The sequence below is a fragment of the Arctopsyche grandis genome, chromosome 5 (genome assembly GCF_051622035.1).
Source record: "Arctopsyche grandis isolate Sample6627 chromosome 5, ASM5162203v2, whole genome shotgun sequence".
Lineage (NCBI taxonomy): Eukaryota > Metazoa > Arthropoda > Insecta > Trichoptera > Hydropsychidae > Arctopsyche > Arctopsyche grandis.
Genome location: NC_135359.1, coordinates 23,151,094 through 23,170,278, shown reverse-complemented (window position 1 = coordinate 23,170,278; position 19,185 = coordinate 23,151,094). Strand labels below are relative to the sequence as shown.

Sequence of the window (19,185 nt, the reverse complement as noted above, 5' to 3'; positions counted from 1 at the left end):
CGTCGATGCATTTTTATCGACAAATGCCTGATATTTGATGCATGTTCTTATAATTCTTATGTATGTTGCAAATAATATCACACAAAGATGAGGAAAAAGTGACTTTTATCTCATCTTTATAAACTAATCATTCATATATTCTGATGGAGGCAATTTTTCATTGAGTTATTCAAATATGTACATTTCAAAAGCACCGCTTTCACTAATATGTAGGTGATTAGTTCCAAAAGTATGTGGTGTGTCGTGTGTCAGCCAGTTTGTGCATCAGCTAAGCAAACATGTAGCATGCAGTTTCCATTAGGCATTGATTATATTTAACCTGGCACTCAAGCGAATGTTTCCCCCTGTATAAAGCTCTTGGTCTCGTGGTGTTTCAGTTCTCCAACGACGGACCCAGCGGGGAATCTATGTGCCTGCAGGGACCAGACTGCTTCATGGTGAGTTCCACTACTAACTAAACCACTATTACTACCACTACTACTACTACTACTAACCGACTTCCGAGTAAGAAAACCAGCACTAGATTTAACACTAAATCGATCATAGCTCCGCGCATGTCTGCTAATCATGCACTTGGGCCACAGCTTTTCCGAGAATGGACGACTTCCTCTCCACGTCTACCCGTGTCGTATATTACCCGGGTGCTCCTCTTTGCGTCACATAAATCTCGACCACAATAACGTAAACGTACACTACTAAAAATATAATTAATTCTCTTTTTAGTCGTCCTCTCGGTGCACGCCGATCGCCGTGGGGTATCGGATGAAATACGTATAAATAATGCGGCGACTCGTAATCGTTGTCAAATAATGCATTAAATTACATGCGCCTAATGCGGCCATTAAAAATACAACGACACAGATACTGACAATTTTAAAATGTCAATAACTTCTTTTAATGTTTCACTTTGGAAATTTTGAACGTATCGTTTAAATTCAAACTTGATGGCATTTTAATATACCGCAGATCGCTTCATAAATATAATGTTTATTTCGATACAAATTTTCACATGTGAAGTTTTCCACTCGTATGTCCAATTAAAAAAACGTATTTAATTTATATTTTAGTATGAACGAAATGAAAAATACCGCTTTGCCTGAAGAAAAAAGTTTTTAATCAGTGTGTTTGTACAATTAAACAAACAAATAAGTACAATTAAATTAATCAAAAAATTTAATATCGCATACAATGCTCGATTTTATAAGGTGAGAGTAGACAACGTAGTATTTTATTATTATTATATACATTTCTACCTTAGGTGCCATGAAAAGTTGCCCCAAAGTGACACCTTTAGTCAATTTTTTTGTACATTACTACTATACAACACAAATCATCAACATAACACTATAATACAATATAAAATCATCAACAACATAAAATCGACAAATAACACATTCTACATACATACATGCATACAATTTAGGTAAACACAGTTTGATATCAACAAATTCGATATGCGATGAATTTGCGAGAAACTGAAGGGGGGGAGGATAACGATTTTATTGGATCAGTCACAACAATTAAGCTAAAAAAATCGGAAAATGCCATCAGGAGACGGTCAATTTGGGTATGAATAACTACCTAGATCTCGCTAGCACCATATATAATAAAGTCATTACTCGATTCCGGCCTGGATTTGAATTACGTGAACTACTTTAATGTTAATCGGATAAAGAAATATGGTAAATATATGGTAATAGTACTACATATGGTAAAAAGAATGGATTAAAAGTGGGCAAGAGAAGTGCTCGAATGGTACCCAAGAGAGTCCTTCGGTCTTCCTTTTAACCTTTTACATTCTCTTGGGTACCATTCTAGCACTTCTTATGTCCAACTTTCGTCCATTTTTATAAAACAATATAAATGACTCTACATATGTGGATAAGTATTGCTTAGTACAAAGTTGAATGGAAGCGTATGGGAGAAGCTTTCATCCAATAGTAGATGATAAACGGTTGCAAATGAAATACAGTATGTTTAAAATATCTAATGATAATGATGGCGTTGTCTTTCTTCTATCTAGTATCGCCATTAAGCCTTGTTTTGTATTAATTAAATACAAGTATGTACCTTTAGTTCGTTAGCGGGAAAATAGCGCTCAGTAGTTTTAATGCCAATATCGCTTTTGGCATATAGCGTGAGCAACAAGGTGTAATGAAAACGATTCAGACGTGTGAGAAACACGCTATACATTATACTACCTATACTATGGTTATTATTATTATCGAGAAGACGGCTTATCCCGTTTTCATTTTGTCGGCGATTGTGACGCAATGACGCTTCCTTCTTTACTCGTTGGAGTGGCATGTTTTGATAATGCGATCAGATTTGCATACTTGAATGTAATATACATATATATTTTTAATTTATTCGTTTCCTTCTTATTGTGTTCGAAGAATGATACATTTTTACAATGAACTAAAAATGGAAATAAAATCATCGAAGAGGAAAACGCTAAGCGATTGTGACTTATCATCTTTGCGTGTGTTTTTTTTTAATCCGTCATTTTTTATTTGAATTTTGTTTATTTTTTAATATTGTCGTAAGTGCAATGAAACATAGATGATTTGTTAATGTGACCATTAAATCTGATCCGTAGTGAATAATATGCATTCTTCGATGTTTGGTATTTTTAATGGCTTTTCACGCACGGAAATCTAGGGAGTTCCTCTATCTCTTTATGGCGATCACAAATCGTATATTATTTTGATCTCTCCCAAGCGAACAGTTATCTGTAAAACATTTTTATTGCACTTTCGCTCCCCGAATACAAATGATACGTTATCAATGGCAGGGCCATCTGTTACGGCCTTTTTCTAACCTTCGCTCCCTTTAATTTTCCGGCCTCCGGCCTTTCAGAGCCGAACTTTTTTTTTTTATTCTCCAACCCCGCCATTCCGAAAGTAGGATAATAGTTATACGGGGCGAAAGGAAAACTAAATTTCGGGAACAATCCTAAATAGCCGGCCGATATCGAATTGAGTGTTCTTCAAACGAGAACGCCATAAAGGGATTTTATTTATATGGCGCGGCGGCGAATTCTCACCCCTGCCAAATTTCGCTTTGTTATTTTTGCCCCACCTTGTCTCCCTCCCACACACCCTCCCCCGTTTTACCGGCGTGTTATAATTGAGGTTATTTCGTATGAGAATCACACCTGTAGACGGCTGGTCGGTCGTAAATCATACTAGAGGCAAGTGTACGCGTAAATAATTACAAGTCTGCCGAGATGAACGGTTGATAAGCTAACCGTGGTAATACTCGCTGCCTGAAAAGGAAAATATACGTCCATGCATTCGTATATGTACACAGGATATATTTTCGTAATAAATGTCTCAATTTTATTTCTAAAAAATGCTGAGAATATGGGAGCGTGTACGTGTTATTGCGACGCGGATTAATCGAATCAATTAGGTTTTATTGCACTTCCACTTGCACCAGACGTCGGGATGCAACCACTTAATGTAGCCAAATTCCTTTGGTAGCAAACGATAACCACCGAGTCTAATTTCCGTCACATATCTATAAAACATACAACTTATGTATGTACGTACACGAACTATATTACATGATTGTATAGTGTAAAATTTGACTCGTTATCTACTATATTATATATACTATACTATACTACATATATATATATATATACTACATATAAGATGAGTATTTATTTTGCCAAGTCTATTGTTTCAATTCGGCTAGTATTTATTTGACTGGAAAATGCCTTTTCTTTTAGTAATCGATTTTTGTTGATGTTTTCGTGCATTTCGTCGTCGCTTTTGAAGTCAAAGTTTAAACACTGATTGAACAGAAAACCCCTAATTTACGTTTACGTAAAGTCGTGTTGAGAAGTTTGGTAATTTTACGACCCACTTTTGAGAGCCTTGATTTGGAATATCGAATTCAAATTCGATTTATTCTCTCGTTACCTGCGAAGGTTATTTAATGCCACCGAAATTAGTTTTCCCCAAGCTTAAATCATTATCGAATGCCTTTACATCATGTTATACATGCATAATGATCGAATATATAAATGAAATGATGTTGTGCATGTGTAATAAATATTATAGAATTGAATCATTGTTTGTGATGCGATGTTTGCGTGCTATTCTTCCATACGTACCTCAACACTATTATTTTTTTCCCTCGTACAATAACATGCGAACGAGCTTTCAAAGTATATTCAATAAACGGTCGTTATCCCGCGATATGTTTAAATAAACATCATACTTGCGCAGTAATGTTAATCTAAACTTGTTTTTATGTCATCTGAGTATCGTATAAATTGCTTCTGAAACTTTTTTTTTCATCGATTTTATTACGCGCACATATACACGAGCACCCTCTTTTGTGAAAATGTTCTTTGATATGGCCAATATTCGGCTGAGAATGCGCACATACGAAATCTTTCTCTACGAGTGTAATTTTATTCGACAGTGATAACATCCGGTTGGATTCCATTTTGGGAAAATTTCAATCGTAAATATTTTTCCATTTTTCTTTCCAATTAATTTGCTTCATTGGAAGAGGTCTCCTTTTTCGTCACGTTCGCCTATTAAAAACAGAACAGATGACTTATCACGGGTCACGTGAAAAACGATATCGTTTTTCGGGTAAAAAGGCGATATTTGAACCGATGAGACGGCACCGTAACAGAACTGTCAAAAACACTAACGTCTGGCAGCTTAACGATCTGATAAAGTACCTCCTCCAAGAACCTAAACGTTCTTTATATAGCATAATACGTTGATATTAGTCGAAATATCATTTTCCTAATATCAAATACGTATTAAATATGTAGCTGTACTCACATATTTTATAAAAAATTATTGATTTTATAGCGTCCATTGTCAAAGGTTCTGTGATGGTGTACGTTGAGAAATTGGAAATATAAATTCGTCGTCGTTTTTATTGGGGAAATCGTCAAATATTTCGTTAGCGACGAATCGACGGTAATCGCTATTGGACGAAATTTTCGCCGATTTTTCACTAACTTCATGAGGGCGTCGTTCGTCGCCCATTCGACTTTCTCACCGTGGGAAATCATTATCGGGTGCAGTCAACGTGAAAATTGCCTTTACATTTTTAATATAAAAAATCTCGTCGTGAAGTGTCGATTGGGGTGGCGACGGGGAAGCTGGCAGGGGATGAGATGCGACCAAATATTGGCAGCTTATTGAATATATTTTCCGAGGTAAATCGTAGAGTGAATTAATTTTTTTTAGAATGAAAATATATCCACCTACACAATTTTGTTTCACGAAAATTCGATTCGGCAAACTGTCAAACTTTAACGGTTCAATTTCCCGGTTCTCGAGTTGATTTGTGTATAAAAAATAATATTTATTCACGGGGGGTGGTAGTAAAAATAGTTGGAAAAAAAATCGCGTGTGTTTGTATCGCTAATATTATTTCACGTGTAATGGTACGTTTAAATGGGTAATTTTCAAATTTGTTCGTTCCGTTTCGCCGTTTCTGTCCGACACCGTTTTTCAATTACGCGCCGAGGCCCTTTTTCATATTTTTCTCCTCTTTAACTTCTCATTTTTTCCTACTGGCGCAATATTAGGGGCCGCCCAAGAATTTTCCGGTGCGATTGAGGTTTTCCCCTCGCCTCCCCCGCGCGCTCTCGGAAAAACTCACCGCCCGCGCTCGTCCCAAATAAAAACCGGGAAAATGCAAATATTTACTCTTTATCGCAAACGCTCGCCCACCCCTCTATCACTCGTGGAGTCGCTCTCTCTCCCCGACTTTGCCGTATTTATTTAATTCTCCTTTTTTCTGATTCTGGTTTCTGCTCTGCAAATAATAAATTGGTTTCCTTTTTATATTATTTTCGAGCGATACAGTTCCGGTGTTTCAATATTTGGCCAGAAGAATGATTTGGCTCTTTGCTGTAATCTATGTAAACATGTTCACTTTGAGTGGACACATTGTTGTTTATGCCGGTTGCTTTTTTAATCTACCATTCATTTTCATTTGTTCCCTTTTTACAAGGTTTGTATTTTTTATTACAATTTCTATTTATATCAGTGTTAATACCTAACCGCAGCATACATTTTTAAATATATTAAAATATTTATATATTTCATTTTTAAAAACATGTGTAGATATAGACGTAATAAGAAAATCATTGTCGTGTGAATTTTCTTGAATAGTATTAGTTTTTATTAGCTATTTCGTACATATATAATACATATGTACATAAAAATGTATTGAACTATATTATATTATATTTAATCTTAATCTGAAACATTTGATATCAATCGATATCAAATTTCGATTTAATGTGTTCAACGATTTTCGAGAAAAATCTGTAAAACCTTAAAACTTAAGAGTAAAAGTACCACTTTTATATCAAAAGCTTTAACTAAAACTTTGTTGTAAGGAAAATCGTTTCAGTTTCTCCATTTCACAGTTTTGAAGAAAAAAGTTGAAAATTCTCATTGATCTATATCACATACATATACACGTACATACGTGTATATGTATGTGGTATATTCTACACAAAATCCTATGCACTCAATGAAATATTTAACGCTGTATGCTTGACATTAAGTTTATACATAAGAAACACAATATGTATATGGGTGAGAAGTGTTATTGTGGATATAGTGGGATATATGTTTATATACAAGGGATATAGTGGAGATAGTGAAGAGATAGAAATGACAGTGGGTGGATCACGTAACTAGAAGTATGGATAAAAGAAGTGCTTGAATGGTAGCCAAGAGAATGTAAAAGGGTATCAAAGGAAGACCGAAGGAAAGATGGTTTGATGAAATTCGGAAAATGTGTAGTGTGAGATGGATGAGAGTTGCGCAAATCAGAGACAAATGGAAGCGTGTTAGATAGGCATTCAACCACCAGTGGATGGATGGTGAGCGGCTGTATATATTTAGATGATGATAAGTAGTATATGCATACATACTTTTGTATATACTGGTTTGTTTATTTTTTAAAATTATGTGTATGTATACTCCAACCGCTGCTTTTAATACGTCTTGAAGAAGGCACCCGAAATTAATCAGAATAAACAGTCGGTCTCGAAATGTTCGCAAAATCGTACCCGAGCTGGAGTCAAAACCTGGAAGATCATTAAAACCGAAACGGTCCAAAGGGCGGTGGAAGGAGGCGAGCACCCGAAGCACCCACCCCGTCAGCCCGCTTGTAATTGCTAAAAAACCAACGGCTTTGTGAGAAATGAAAAAAGTGGATTTACAATCTGGCCGACTGTGGAGATTGCGGTGCACACGGCAAAACCTACACGAGTGCAGTTGCAGCGTCTCGAAAAGGCGGTACAAAAACTGGAAGACTGTTCCGGAGCACGGGCGTCGGGACGCCACGAACAAACCGACGCTTAATGCAAAATCCTGCGACTGTTTTCCCTTTTTCACGAGGAAAACCCCGGCACGTCTACCCCCACCGAGCACTTGTTTTCGTTCATCTTCTTTTTAAGTTGTGTTTATTCGCGCTCGCTCGAGCTAACTACCTCTATCTGCTTGTATGAACCAGTCTAATCAACAAAAACTATATAATGTGCTTCTTACATGTGCCGTGTTCATATACGTGGAATGCAATCAACCGTTTTTGAGCCAAGGTTTTTCTTGTCTTGTTTTCATTCATCGTATAAGCAAGTCTCATCTATGTAGTATTTTTGATGTCTACCTATATAAATAACTAAATTGGCATCACATTTTCAGTTAAAACTTCACCGCTTCACCTAATTTATGGAGGCAATTTCTAGGGTATTTTGTATTTTGTATTAAGTATTTTGTATTTTGTTAGTAATGCCAAGAAACAAATAAATTGATTTATATGTGCAACTTTTCTATTTAAATGTAATACATACATATGTATATACCGGAATTTAATTGTTATATTGAAGTGATCTTACGTAATTTTTCCGAAGGATTTAAATAAAACAGGGCATTATGTTCCATTAACTTTTTATATATGTAGGTACATACATATTGTAATGGGTACATACATAAATAAATTGAAATGGAAATAGGTGGGTCACATAGTTAGAAGAACGGACAATAGATGGATGAAAGAAGTGCTCGAATGGTACTCGAGAGAATGTAAAAGGGTGCAAGGGAAGTCACAGGGTAGATCGGTGGATAAAATCAGAAAAATGTGTGTGGAATGAAATGGAGGAGAGTTGCTCAAAACATAGATAAATGGAAGCGTATTGGAGAGGTCTTCATCCAGCAGTGGATGGGGAATGGCTGTGAATGGTGATGATATGTATGTATCTACATATGTATATGTGTCGATGATTTCATCTTTTTGGTATGTTTGACTTAGAGAAGATTTTTTTTTCATTCCTACCACCGTTTACTTCTAAAAGTAATTGTTATATACATATATCATCCAATTTTAATTGAAAACAGCATATGCTATTGCGAACATTTTGAAGATGTATTTAGGATATCTTTCCGTTAAAAAGCTAAATGTAAAATATATGAAAGTTGTCATCTAAATAAACGATTTTCACACACATATGCGCGCTCGAGTGATGACTTTGGTGTTGTCCAAATTAATTAACACTCGTGAATAGTTTGCGATGAAAAATTCGTTGTTTTCGCCTCGTTGTGAAATTCTTTTTCGTGAATATGTGACACGAAAGAGGTGGGCCGATCATTAAAACCCGCTAGTTTTTTTGTTTTATTGCCGGCTCGGTTTCGATCGGCTATTTTAGCACTGAAGCTATTAAAATCGGGCACTGTGTGTCGTAAATTATCTAAATCGATAGGGAAGAGGAGGCGGGGCGGGGGGAGTTTTAGAGAGACCCCCGTCGAATTTTATGCGTTGCAAAAACCGCGAAAATATGCGCGCATATAAAATATACTCGCCATTACGGTGGAGACGTCTATTAACATAAGCGTCTTGTTAATTGAATTTCGTAATATATTACGCGGTTTTATGGCGAGTTTTGTCAGAGGCGGTTTCGCACATCTATCCGCCGATGATGGTGATGATGATGATGATGATGATTTCAGTAGCCGAATATTATAAAAAGGCGTTTTTTTAATCATTGTCAATAGTCTATGAATATATTTCATATGTAATGTGTATATTATGTTTTTTTTTATTATTGTATTTACACTGTGTTGGGCTGAATCGTAAGTCACTCCATTTCGCATTTTTATGATAGTTGTTAATTTTGCTAATGAACATGTTCAGTCTAAAAATGGGAACAATGTACATACAAACATACGTAATCTAATCATTCGAATATTTTACATCGTCAATCAATTTATACTAAACCAATGGCTTACATATTGTAAGCCCACTGACCAATTTTAAACATCGATAAACAATTTACAGAGTATCATAAAGACATCTATAGACAATTTTGACAAGCATTTTATAAATCAGCAAATTCGAGATGCTATTAATTTGAATTTTTTGAAAGATAGGACAGATTGCCGATATATTGGAACGGTTTCAAAGAAACCAGATAAATTGACAAACTCTGATAGGAAACGCTCAACCTGCAGTCAAATATCCAAGGTCTGGCCAGCAGCAGCGGGTTAGGGACTGAACCCGTGATCACTCAGTTGAAAGCATTATACACTAACATATTGTATTTGAAAGTGGCATAAGTTCACTTTTCTTCATTCCGATAAATAACTCGCAAAACATTAAGTACCTATGTATAATGTTTTGCGTTTAACAATATTTAAAAATATTGGTGGCCTGTAATTTTTATTCATCTTTTCCGAGATTTTGGACATATCGAATTAAAATAAATGATAAAAATTTGTAAATTAAGTCAAACAGAAATAGTGTTTTTGGAACTGAAAATTGGACTTTCGCCACGTCAAATATAACGGCTCATGCCACTATGCCTGTTACCTTCGGCATGCTCCACTTATATATCTATGTACATATATCTTCTTTGTTATACTTAACACACTACGCTCCTTACTGAATGCTACATATGCAGTATTCCTGCAAGCAATGGCCAAATTTATCATTTTTTAAATGTTCATATTTGATAGACATTCTTCTTTAGGCGACACGTACTTAGAAATTCCATATTAGGCGACGGGTCTTTTTGACACACTTGGCAAAGTTTGCGATAACGACTCGTCTTTATCGCTATTTTTTTATTGTCAGATTAATCTGCTTCGCATAAACCAACTAAAACGATTTCGTTGTTTTGCCACCTTTTATTGATTCTTACATTAGCTTCCATTTTATACGACACGATCAATTAAATTTCGGACACGGCTTCCGCTGCCGTACTGTCGAGTCTTGGAACAAAACGAACGATCGTGCTCTCCTCCACTTCACCTCTGTCGTCGTCGTCGTCGTACCTACTCTGAAGATAACATTCAATCTTGGGCCAATAAATATACCGTTTTTGGTCCATCGTCGACGCCGAAACCAGAAACTAGCTTTGAACACAAGGAGAGGTGAAGATGGATCGTAAACGGCAAGAGGGTGATAAATCTTTTCATGTCACCTGACCCTGTTTGTTTAGTCATTATCAACTACTGTAATACGCCCGGTTCGATTCGCGTATACTAGTTCGACTGTAGTACTAAAACGCTTTTTTCTCTCGTTAATTGGAAATAAAACTATATAGATTATATTTGCATTAAAAATAAATACATTTTGCTGTAAAAAAACAGCTATATTGATTTATTTTAGATTTAGTTATTACTTTCGGTAATAAAAGCTTTTGAAAAAGATGTATCGCTTTTAAGTCTCTACTGTATATATGTATGTATGTATGTACATAGATACAGTCGTCTTGAAGCGTTACACTTCATAGCAATTTGCATAATCCAGTAGTTTCAAAATTGCCCCATTCGGATTCCATTGGGCGTTTAAATTTCGCAATATTTTTTAGATAATCTCGTCTCGTATGTATCTTTTCATCGTGCGAGTCTTTAGTGCGCGTTTCGATATTCAAATTCGATTATAGCATTTGCCGAACGGTTAAATCTTATTTATCGGTTTTTATTTGAGAGATTTCGTCTAATCTATTTCGCAAAGCGAGAACGAATCCTTTGATAAATGCGCCTCTGCCTCTGTCGGAATTGTTTTTTCTCGCTAATTTTATACCCCTGTCAGTTTTAATGGCCTTTTAAGCCCGAGACGCGCCGATATATTATTCAGTATGACAACGCTGAACAAACAAGGTAAATTAATTTATTATAAAAACTTGAATAAAGGCAAAACAAACCTCAGATCTTACTTCGAGTACTTACATATGACCCTAATGAGAATTCTTATCGTTGGTGAATCGCAATAATTTCATTAATTTTATCGAAATTATATCGGACGTATTTGTTGTAGGAATGAAAGGCCTAGAGTTTGAATTTTTTTGCGGGTAATTAATATACTTCGATCGCGTTCAAGATTTATGACGATCAGATAACAAATAATTAAGAAGTTGGGAGTCCATCGAATCGATAGGATTAACGCGTTTTTTATGCAAAGCGCAACTCCTTCGGCCACAGGACTCTCTCGCCTGCGAGTGAGCAACGGTTCCGATTAATTTATTACATATTCAAATTTACATACTTGTCCCGGAGATGAACGCTTTACATCATATCGGATTTTTAATTAATTTTTCGATCCATGGAATAAAAAGCTCTCGCCAGTTTTGTGGGTCGAGCTTTCTAATTGATCGCGCGTCTATTTTTCCACGTTCGGAGCTTACCGTGACTAGGAAGCATTTATCATTTTTTCATAATATTGTATATTGTATGTGTGTGTAATTTTTTTTTTGCTTTTTTATACAATATTATGAAGTGTATATCGTCGAGCGATTTCCGTTACGAAAAAAGCGCATATAAACATGCACAATCTTATCTGGGCCCTCGTGTGAGTTAGATTTTCGGTCACGATTCGCACTAGGGGTTGTTTATCGACTGGTTGGGTTTTCGACCCCGTTTGAAATTTCTTTCACTGCTGGTTTATTGTTTCGGCAGTTATAAATTTATAACGACCGCGTCCGTAAACTAATCCGTTCTGTTCCATTCGCGTGCCTTTATTGTGCGGAGCACGCGAATATCCATTAAATCGCTATTGGCTACATCAAAACCCATCAAAAGTTTATACGCGCTTTTCGACGTGTGTACGTATTTTTAGGGCTCTTTCGTATCGTATTTTCAACTTTGTATACCTACGCTGAAATGAACCTGTAACGACGCCGTGTATTTTTCGGCAACGTTAGCTCAAAGATTTATTGTGCACTAATCGAACTTTGTTACTATGGGATACCCAAAGTTAAATAGACAGATCAAATTCCTTACGATCTTGTTTATAAAACTGGATACGTAGTAAGTGTGATTGACGTGAAATAAAGACTAACAGGTAAATCCAATTCGTCTTTCTGGCCAGAAATGTTGTACATTTGAAACAATTATTATTCAAAGTAAAATCAACATCAACAAAGACATCTATGGTTAAATTTGTAAATTTGCAGCATTTTATACATTTAAGTGAAATTCAAAATTGCTGAAAACTCGAGATTTGCGAAAAACTGGGTAAGGTTGCTAATTTTTTGGAACCGTTTCAATGAAAATCAGATAAATTGGCAAACTCCGATCGACCTGGAGTCACAAATCTAAGATTTAGCCAACAGAAACCAGTAGGAATTGAACCCATGACCACTTTGTTCAAAGTACTATATGCTAACCACTAGTTTATTTTGCTGGTAATATTTAATGTTTTGCGAGATATTTCTCGAAATGAAGAAAAGTGGACGTATGTCACTTTCAAATGTCATATGTCGTTCATTTGATTATTCATTTTTTTTCATACGAGTGTTTATCTCATACAAGGGAAAGTTTCTTCTAACATCAAGATTACTAATTTATTATACGAACTGTTATTTAATATATCGTTTGTGTTTGATGTATGTAAGTACATATGTAACTATTTGAATCCTCAGCATCCACTGGGTGTTGTAAGTGGCTTCGTGTTAGTCACGCGATCGTTCTCAATGCAAAACCGCGATTAACGAATGTCGACGCCGAAAAGGCGCAAAAGCCTTCACACGACGACGCTTCCGACGCCTTTTGCAACACGCAAAACCAACGAACGAAAACGTTCACATGTCGCAAAAGACGTAAGTGCCTTAATTTTCGACTTAAAAGACGTCGTTCTGTCGCACAGGACACACGATCGCCGTTTTGCCCGAGGTTAAATTCGAACTGCTGATTACGAACTGGATTTTTCCCAACTTTATTTGCTTTAACGCCACTACTTGGGCGACCAAACATTTTGCTTCTTTTAGTTTCGCGGCTTTTCGACTTAAATCCCAATGTAAACTTATAGATTTAATCAATTACGATCACCGTAAACCTTAACGAATGGCTTGACGTCAATATTGCCATACAATTAGTTCCTTGTGTGAAACCAAATCGTTGTGTTCAAAATGATTTTCACTTCGTGTAGTACATATACATATACAGTTCAGTAAGTGTTATATTGGATTTTTTCTCGATAGTGTTTGCTCATTTTATAACTGAAGAGGTGTGTGCAAAGTTTAGTTCTACAATTTATAGGGCGGCAAAGGGTGTGTACCGCAAGGTGGTTAGCTCTACATCACACCTGGATCTGAAGGGCGGAACTTTCGAAACAACCAAAGCTTTCCGGGCAATATATTGTACCATTAGATTCGTTACGTTGGAAGTCAGTCGTTGCTTCTCTTTGTGCGACCTTTGTTGTGTTGTTTCGCACTGGATAGACTATTATAATTATATTTTCCTGTCATACTGACTGTAAATGCAAAAAACTATATCGTATGTTTAATTTGTGTACAATGTGATCATGTTTATATGATATTTATGATATTACTTAGATATTATATTTTTTTATATTATTATATTTTTCTTTTACTATTTTTTTATCATGTTTTTCTGCTTTTGTTTTTTTCTTTTTATTTTATTTTATTTTTGTTTTTTTCAAATGTAGGCCATTGTGGCGCATTAGGTTCTATTATTTATTTATATTTAAACTATAAATAAATTATATGAAGTTGAAAGCTCTCTATTCTGCTCGAGTAGTACTGTTAACTCGGATATTATTTGTTAGGTGCACGGATACTAAGCAAGTAAAAGTTTATTATATAAATTGTGCTCATACGCATGCACGAAGAAGTTTTAATACAATGTGCATAATTTATTTTAAAATACCACATGATTTATTAAAGCAGTTTAGTTATTCATTGGATTTGGAACAAGACTGACTCTGTTTGAATGAAATATATATCATATGTGAAGAAATTTTATATATTATACGTATGTGCTCATATTGTGCATTTTCGGTTTGGAAAACATTTTACGTCTAACCGTTCTCTTTTACGACGTATGCCGAATACGGATGGAAAGCGCGGAAACGGAAGTCGAATTTTTATTATTAAAACGCTCTGCCGCCCTTTCCTCGAACTGCTTCGTATCGCACATAAAACATTTTTACCGAGAGAAACGTATATTATATTACGTTTCCATACACATAAATATAATCCAGGTGTGTCGTAAAACGGCGAAATCAAAACGACGACGGAAAAAATCATTGATTCATTGTATTTTATTGCGAAAATAATATCGGTTCCGCGATTTTCCGAGATCGCGCGTGTCGAACGCGCGCGGATCGTAAAGTGTTAATTTACGGTCTCTCTCCCGCTTTTCCGCGTTTTCCGCGTTTCGCGGCCGAAAATAACAAAATAACAGCTCTACAGAGAGAGAGGGGAGCCCTTCAAAAACGCGCCCTTCCCCCGAAATGCATAATTTACATTGAAGCGTCTCAAATTAAACCTCCCCAAGAAGGAGCGAGAAAAATGGCCCGGGAAAGGAGAAAAAATGGGCATAAAACCCGCGGATGATTGCGGCGGTAGGGCGATAAAAATACAAACCCCATAAGATGGCGTTGGGGAGATTTGAATGTAAGGAAGGGTGGACAAATGGCAGACCGGGAAACAGATAATCTTTTTGGACGCATTTGAAATTCAACACTTTTTTCAGACAGTGTCGCATCGTTGAAAACAAGAGTGGGTAGTGGTGCAACGTCTCCGTTGCATTTTAATGTGACTAAAAGGAAACTCGATTCAATCTTATTTTTCACTCCGGAAAATTCTCTTGGCAAGTGGTCTTTTGGGAACCATTATTCATTTGCGATAAATTTAAATTCATTTTCACTTGAGACACTTCCAACTTTTCTATCATCAATATGCTACGACGAGTCTTGGATAATTGAGATTTATTTGTATAGTATTTGATATTTGGTATTATATATTGCAATTCTTTTATACACATATCATATTATAACATTTTCATAATTCATTTTTCAAATTTATTTTATCATCTACTTGATATTTTATACTATAACTCCACTCTACGAAATCAATTCTCAAACGCAATGTTTAAAAAAAAGGTAGTATTCGGTATTTTAATTTATATTACACATTAAATCATTATCGTTTTCTTTATTATAAAAATGTGCAAATTCATGAATCTATTTTTCACAATCTACATATTTAGCATATTGATTTCGTTTTGATTGTCAAACGTTAAAAGCTGAATCCAAATGCTTATTTTAGATATCCAATTTAAATTCTAACCATTTTCTGAATCGGTTCGTAAAAGATTAAAGAAAATTTACAATTATATACATTCAACTACTGTAGCCGTCAAATTATCATACCGCTAACATTTTTTACAAAATATCACGAGGCGGTTCTCTTGATTATTTTTTCTGGATTACTTTTATTTTTTTTAATTTTTAATTCCCGTTGTTGCCACCTTTCATAATCTGTACAACGGTAAATCTTAAAAATGCCACTTATAGTGGTCTCGGATTAGGAGGGGCCGTACATGCCACGGGGATGGGGTTTTTAAGCCTCTAAAAATAAAGACTTTCCGCAGGGAGAAAGCAGGGAGAAATTCCCCTTTTTTTCCCAGAACCCTTCGCATTAAAGTGCGCTTTCGTAACAAATTGTTTCGCGATTGTGAATTTTTAAATTCAACCTGATCGTATCATCGCAATTTTATAAATTACGATTACGGTCATTGTGACTTGTATATAACGTGCTAGTGGCGTTCGAAATTTTGCAACATGAAAGGGCTAAATTATACTCGTAGATATGATTCGATTGACAAGCCAACCGGTCTCGTTCGATCATAGCCTTTTATGAGTTACGATTATGGCTGCCGGTTTGCGGAAGGAGATGTTGGCCGGGCAACATCCTGACTCCGCAGCGGGTCCTGATGGATCTGATGCATCCGTCAATAAATGGCGGTCTCGTCTGGTCAGATAATTCACATCACGAGGAGAGCAAGTAGCAGGGGCAAGTTGGCTCTAGGAAATGGCTACCGACCTTAACTGTGATCTCCAATCGGCACCGCGAATCGAACCGCCCCGAGACCGGCTCTTCAAACGCACATAACTATAATTCAATTTGGTTATAAATAATAAATATCGTATCGTATCGCATACCGTCGAGATGCGGGTGGCTTGATTCGAAGCCTCCTGAATGTATGTATGTATGTATAAGTATATGAAAAATATTCACCGTCTTGCGTCAATAAAATATATGTATCGTAATCATCGGCCGATCGGAGTTTCCCTATGGGGTTTAAATATGACGTTATTCTGTGTAGTTTGAAACTCTCTATCAAAAGCTCAATTTTATTTATATTTTACGACGGTGCCATTGCTGTTGCCTTGAGCGACATCTATGATTTTAAACTTGTACATAAATTTATGGATTATAAATTTGAAATTATATTACAAATTACCGTGACAAATATATTGTAAGTAGGTTGGCTTGCCAATTTGATATGGGACAGTGAAATCAGATAATTTGGCAAACTCTGATAAGAAACGATCGACTTGGAGTCACAAATATCTAAATCTTCAATCGAGGTCAAACCAGGGGTTGAAGTCAGGACCTCTCGGTGGTTACCATTAACGCAACCACCGAGCTAAACTGCTGGCTATTCCATGTCAAAATGTATATATTTTTTATTTTATTTTATTTTATTTCAATCGAACATGTACACTTGCCTTTATAGATCGCTCTGAAGCGACGAGTGAACTAATACAGATACAATGCAATAATAAAATAAATACAAGCATTTTTATACAGTGCGAATTCATACAAATATCATCCATAGTGACATATTATGAAGAAATTTTTGCAGCATTTTATTATGGAAATTGGCGAACCTCAAGACGCTAAATCACTTGAGATTTGCAAAAGAGATATTGGAAAGGAAATGCCAATTTACATGAACCGTTTCAATGAAAATCAGAAAAATTGGCTGACTGATAGGAAACGATCGACCTGGAGTCACAAACCATGGTCTGACCAACAGCTACTAGTGAGAATCGAACCGTGACCACTCCGCTCTGAAGCATAATATGCTAACCACTAGTACACGCTGCTTGTTATATATATTTATCTATAAAAAAAAATCATTATTTATTATTCAAAATTTTATATTTTGCTAATTGCTTTGAGGCAAATTTTCCAGTCGAATGACTACAGAAATATTGAAAATTGTTTTTTAAATTATCTGTCTAAATTAATTATCATTTCGTCTCAATTTTTTTAGGATTCCTCGATATATCATTTATTTTCTGAAACCACTACTGTCTTTGAAATTAATATATGTAATAAATACTATGTCTATATTTTTGCCGTATAAATTGATGTTATAATAATCTGAAAGCAATGGCGTAATTAATTCCATTCCCTCTCTTGCTATATTATGTAAATCCAATTAAATATTCCCTCAAATACGGGGAAAAAATCAAGTTAAATATTTATAAAAATTTACGTAGAATTTAATTTTATTACGAGTAAATTTGCCTTAAACTTAAAGAGGGTCGCTTTTTAAATTAAGACTTCCTTCATTAGTTCGTATTTTTACAGCACGTTTTATTTGATTCCGAATTTATTATAAATTAAAAATAATGAGCATTTTTTTTAATTTTTTAAAACAAAAAAATATCCTCTTCATTGTCTCTTTTCAGTGACGGCACTTCTTATGGACATCCAATCAGTTGACACTCCAATGTCCAATCCAATAGCGTGTAACTTAATTTGCTACTCGTGGATTTGCTTCTTAAGAAAAATCACATATTGTATGAAATTAGAAATCGTAGATTCCCGGTCTAGACAATAGTCGAGACTTTAATCAATTTATATTACACACATACTCGAGATGAATAGTTAATTAATTTCTTTATATAATATAACTAGCATTACATTTTAAATTTCCCACAATCCCCCTCGGATCAGACGCTGCGCAGTTTCGGCCAGACTACTGAAAAAACAAACCACACAACGGGCAAGCACAGCTTGATCGTCATCGCAAGTAGTAGCAGCGTTCGCAACACGAGCGGCGAAAAGGTTAAACGGATAATATTGTGTGTGGCCTCCGGAGAGAGCGTGAGTGCAGATAGGACCTCGCTCGTGTTCCCAATAACACTCCAATAAGGAGAGGTCCTGATTTTCCGCTCCCCAGTGTATATGTACATACATATGTACATAGAAGTACCACACAATCCGAACCGATCTCAGCTTTCGGTGTGTCCCATATCTTATTGTGTACCTCACGCTACCACCATCCTAAGAATGTTCATCCCCTTATTCAAGGCGTCTTTTGAACTTCAATTACAACAGATGCTCACTGTAACATAATATGTATGTATATATATATGTATTCCTCGTTTTGATAGTTGAATCTTTTCGATATTTTTTTTCTGTCATTTGATGGTTGTTCCTTCTGCCCGCACAGTCCTTTATCGGATGGGTCCTATTCCAAGAACTATCCAACTTTTCAATGAAATCGTTGCTGCTAAGCCTGCGTGTGATATTTTCCATCTCTGTGAGCGTAGGGTATCGGCGATTATTTTAACTTATGTGTCTGGTAGCCTGCGCTCATCATTATTTTTATAATTGTAAGTGATGTATGAGTGGAATTCTGATCTTCTCTCTTCCATTTGGGCCTCGCAGGGATATCTAATATATAATTTCGAAAGAGACTTTGTAACTATGTATTATATGTAAGGTTTGTTGGGAACATCGAAAACAAATCAAAGTTTCTATGACGGCGATATCGATATCATTGAATTTTTTTTTTTTTCGATTCAAATATATTTTTTTAAAAAACAAATGAATGTTTACTATTAGATTGTTTTGCCATATTT

At 35.6% G+C, this 19,185-nt stretch overlaps 1 protein-coding gene across 1 annotated transcript in view; it reads left to right on the top strand.

The window, feature by feature from the left end:
* Nucleotides 1–19,185, top strand: part of LOC143912377 (uncharacterized) — a 334,563-nt gene that overhangs the window by 222,453 nt on the left and 92,925 nt on the right. Inside the window, exon 2 of the mRNA XM_077431657.1 lies at nucleotides 378–437. Within this exon, the coding sequence (XP_077287783.1) occupies nucleotides 378–437 (60 nt within the window). The remainder of the gene's footprint in view (nucleotides 1–377; nucleotides 438–19,185) is intronic.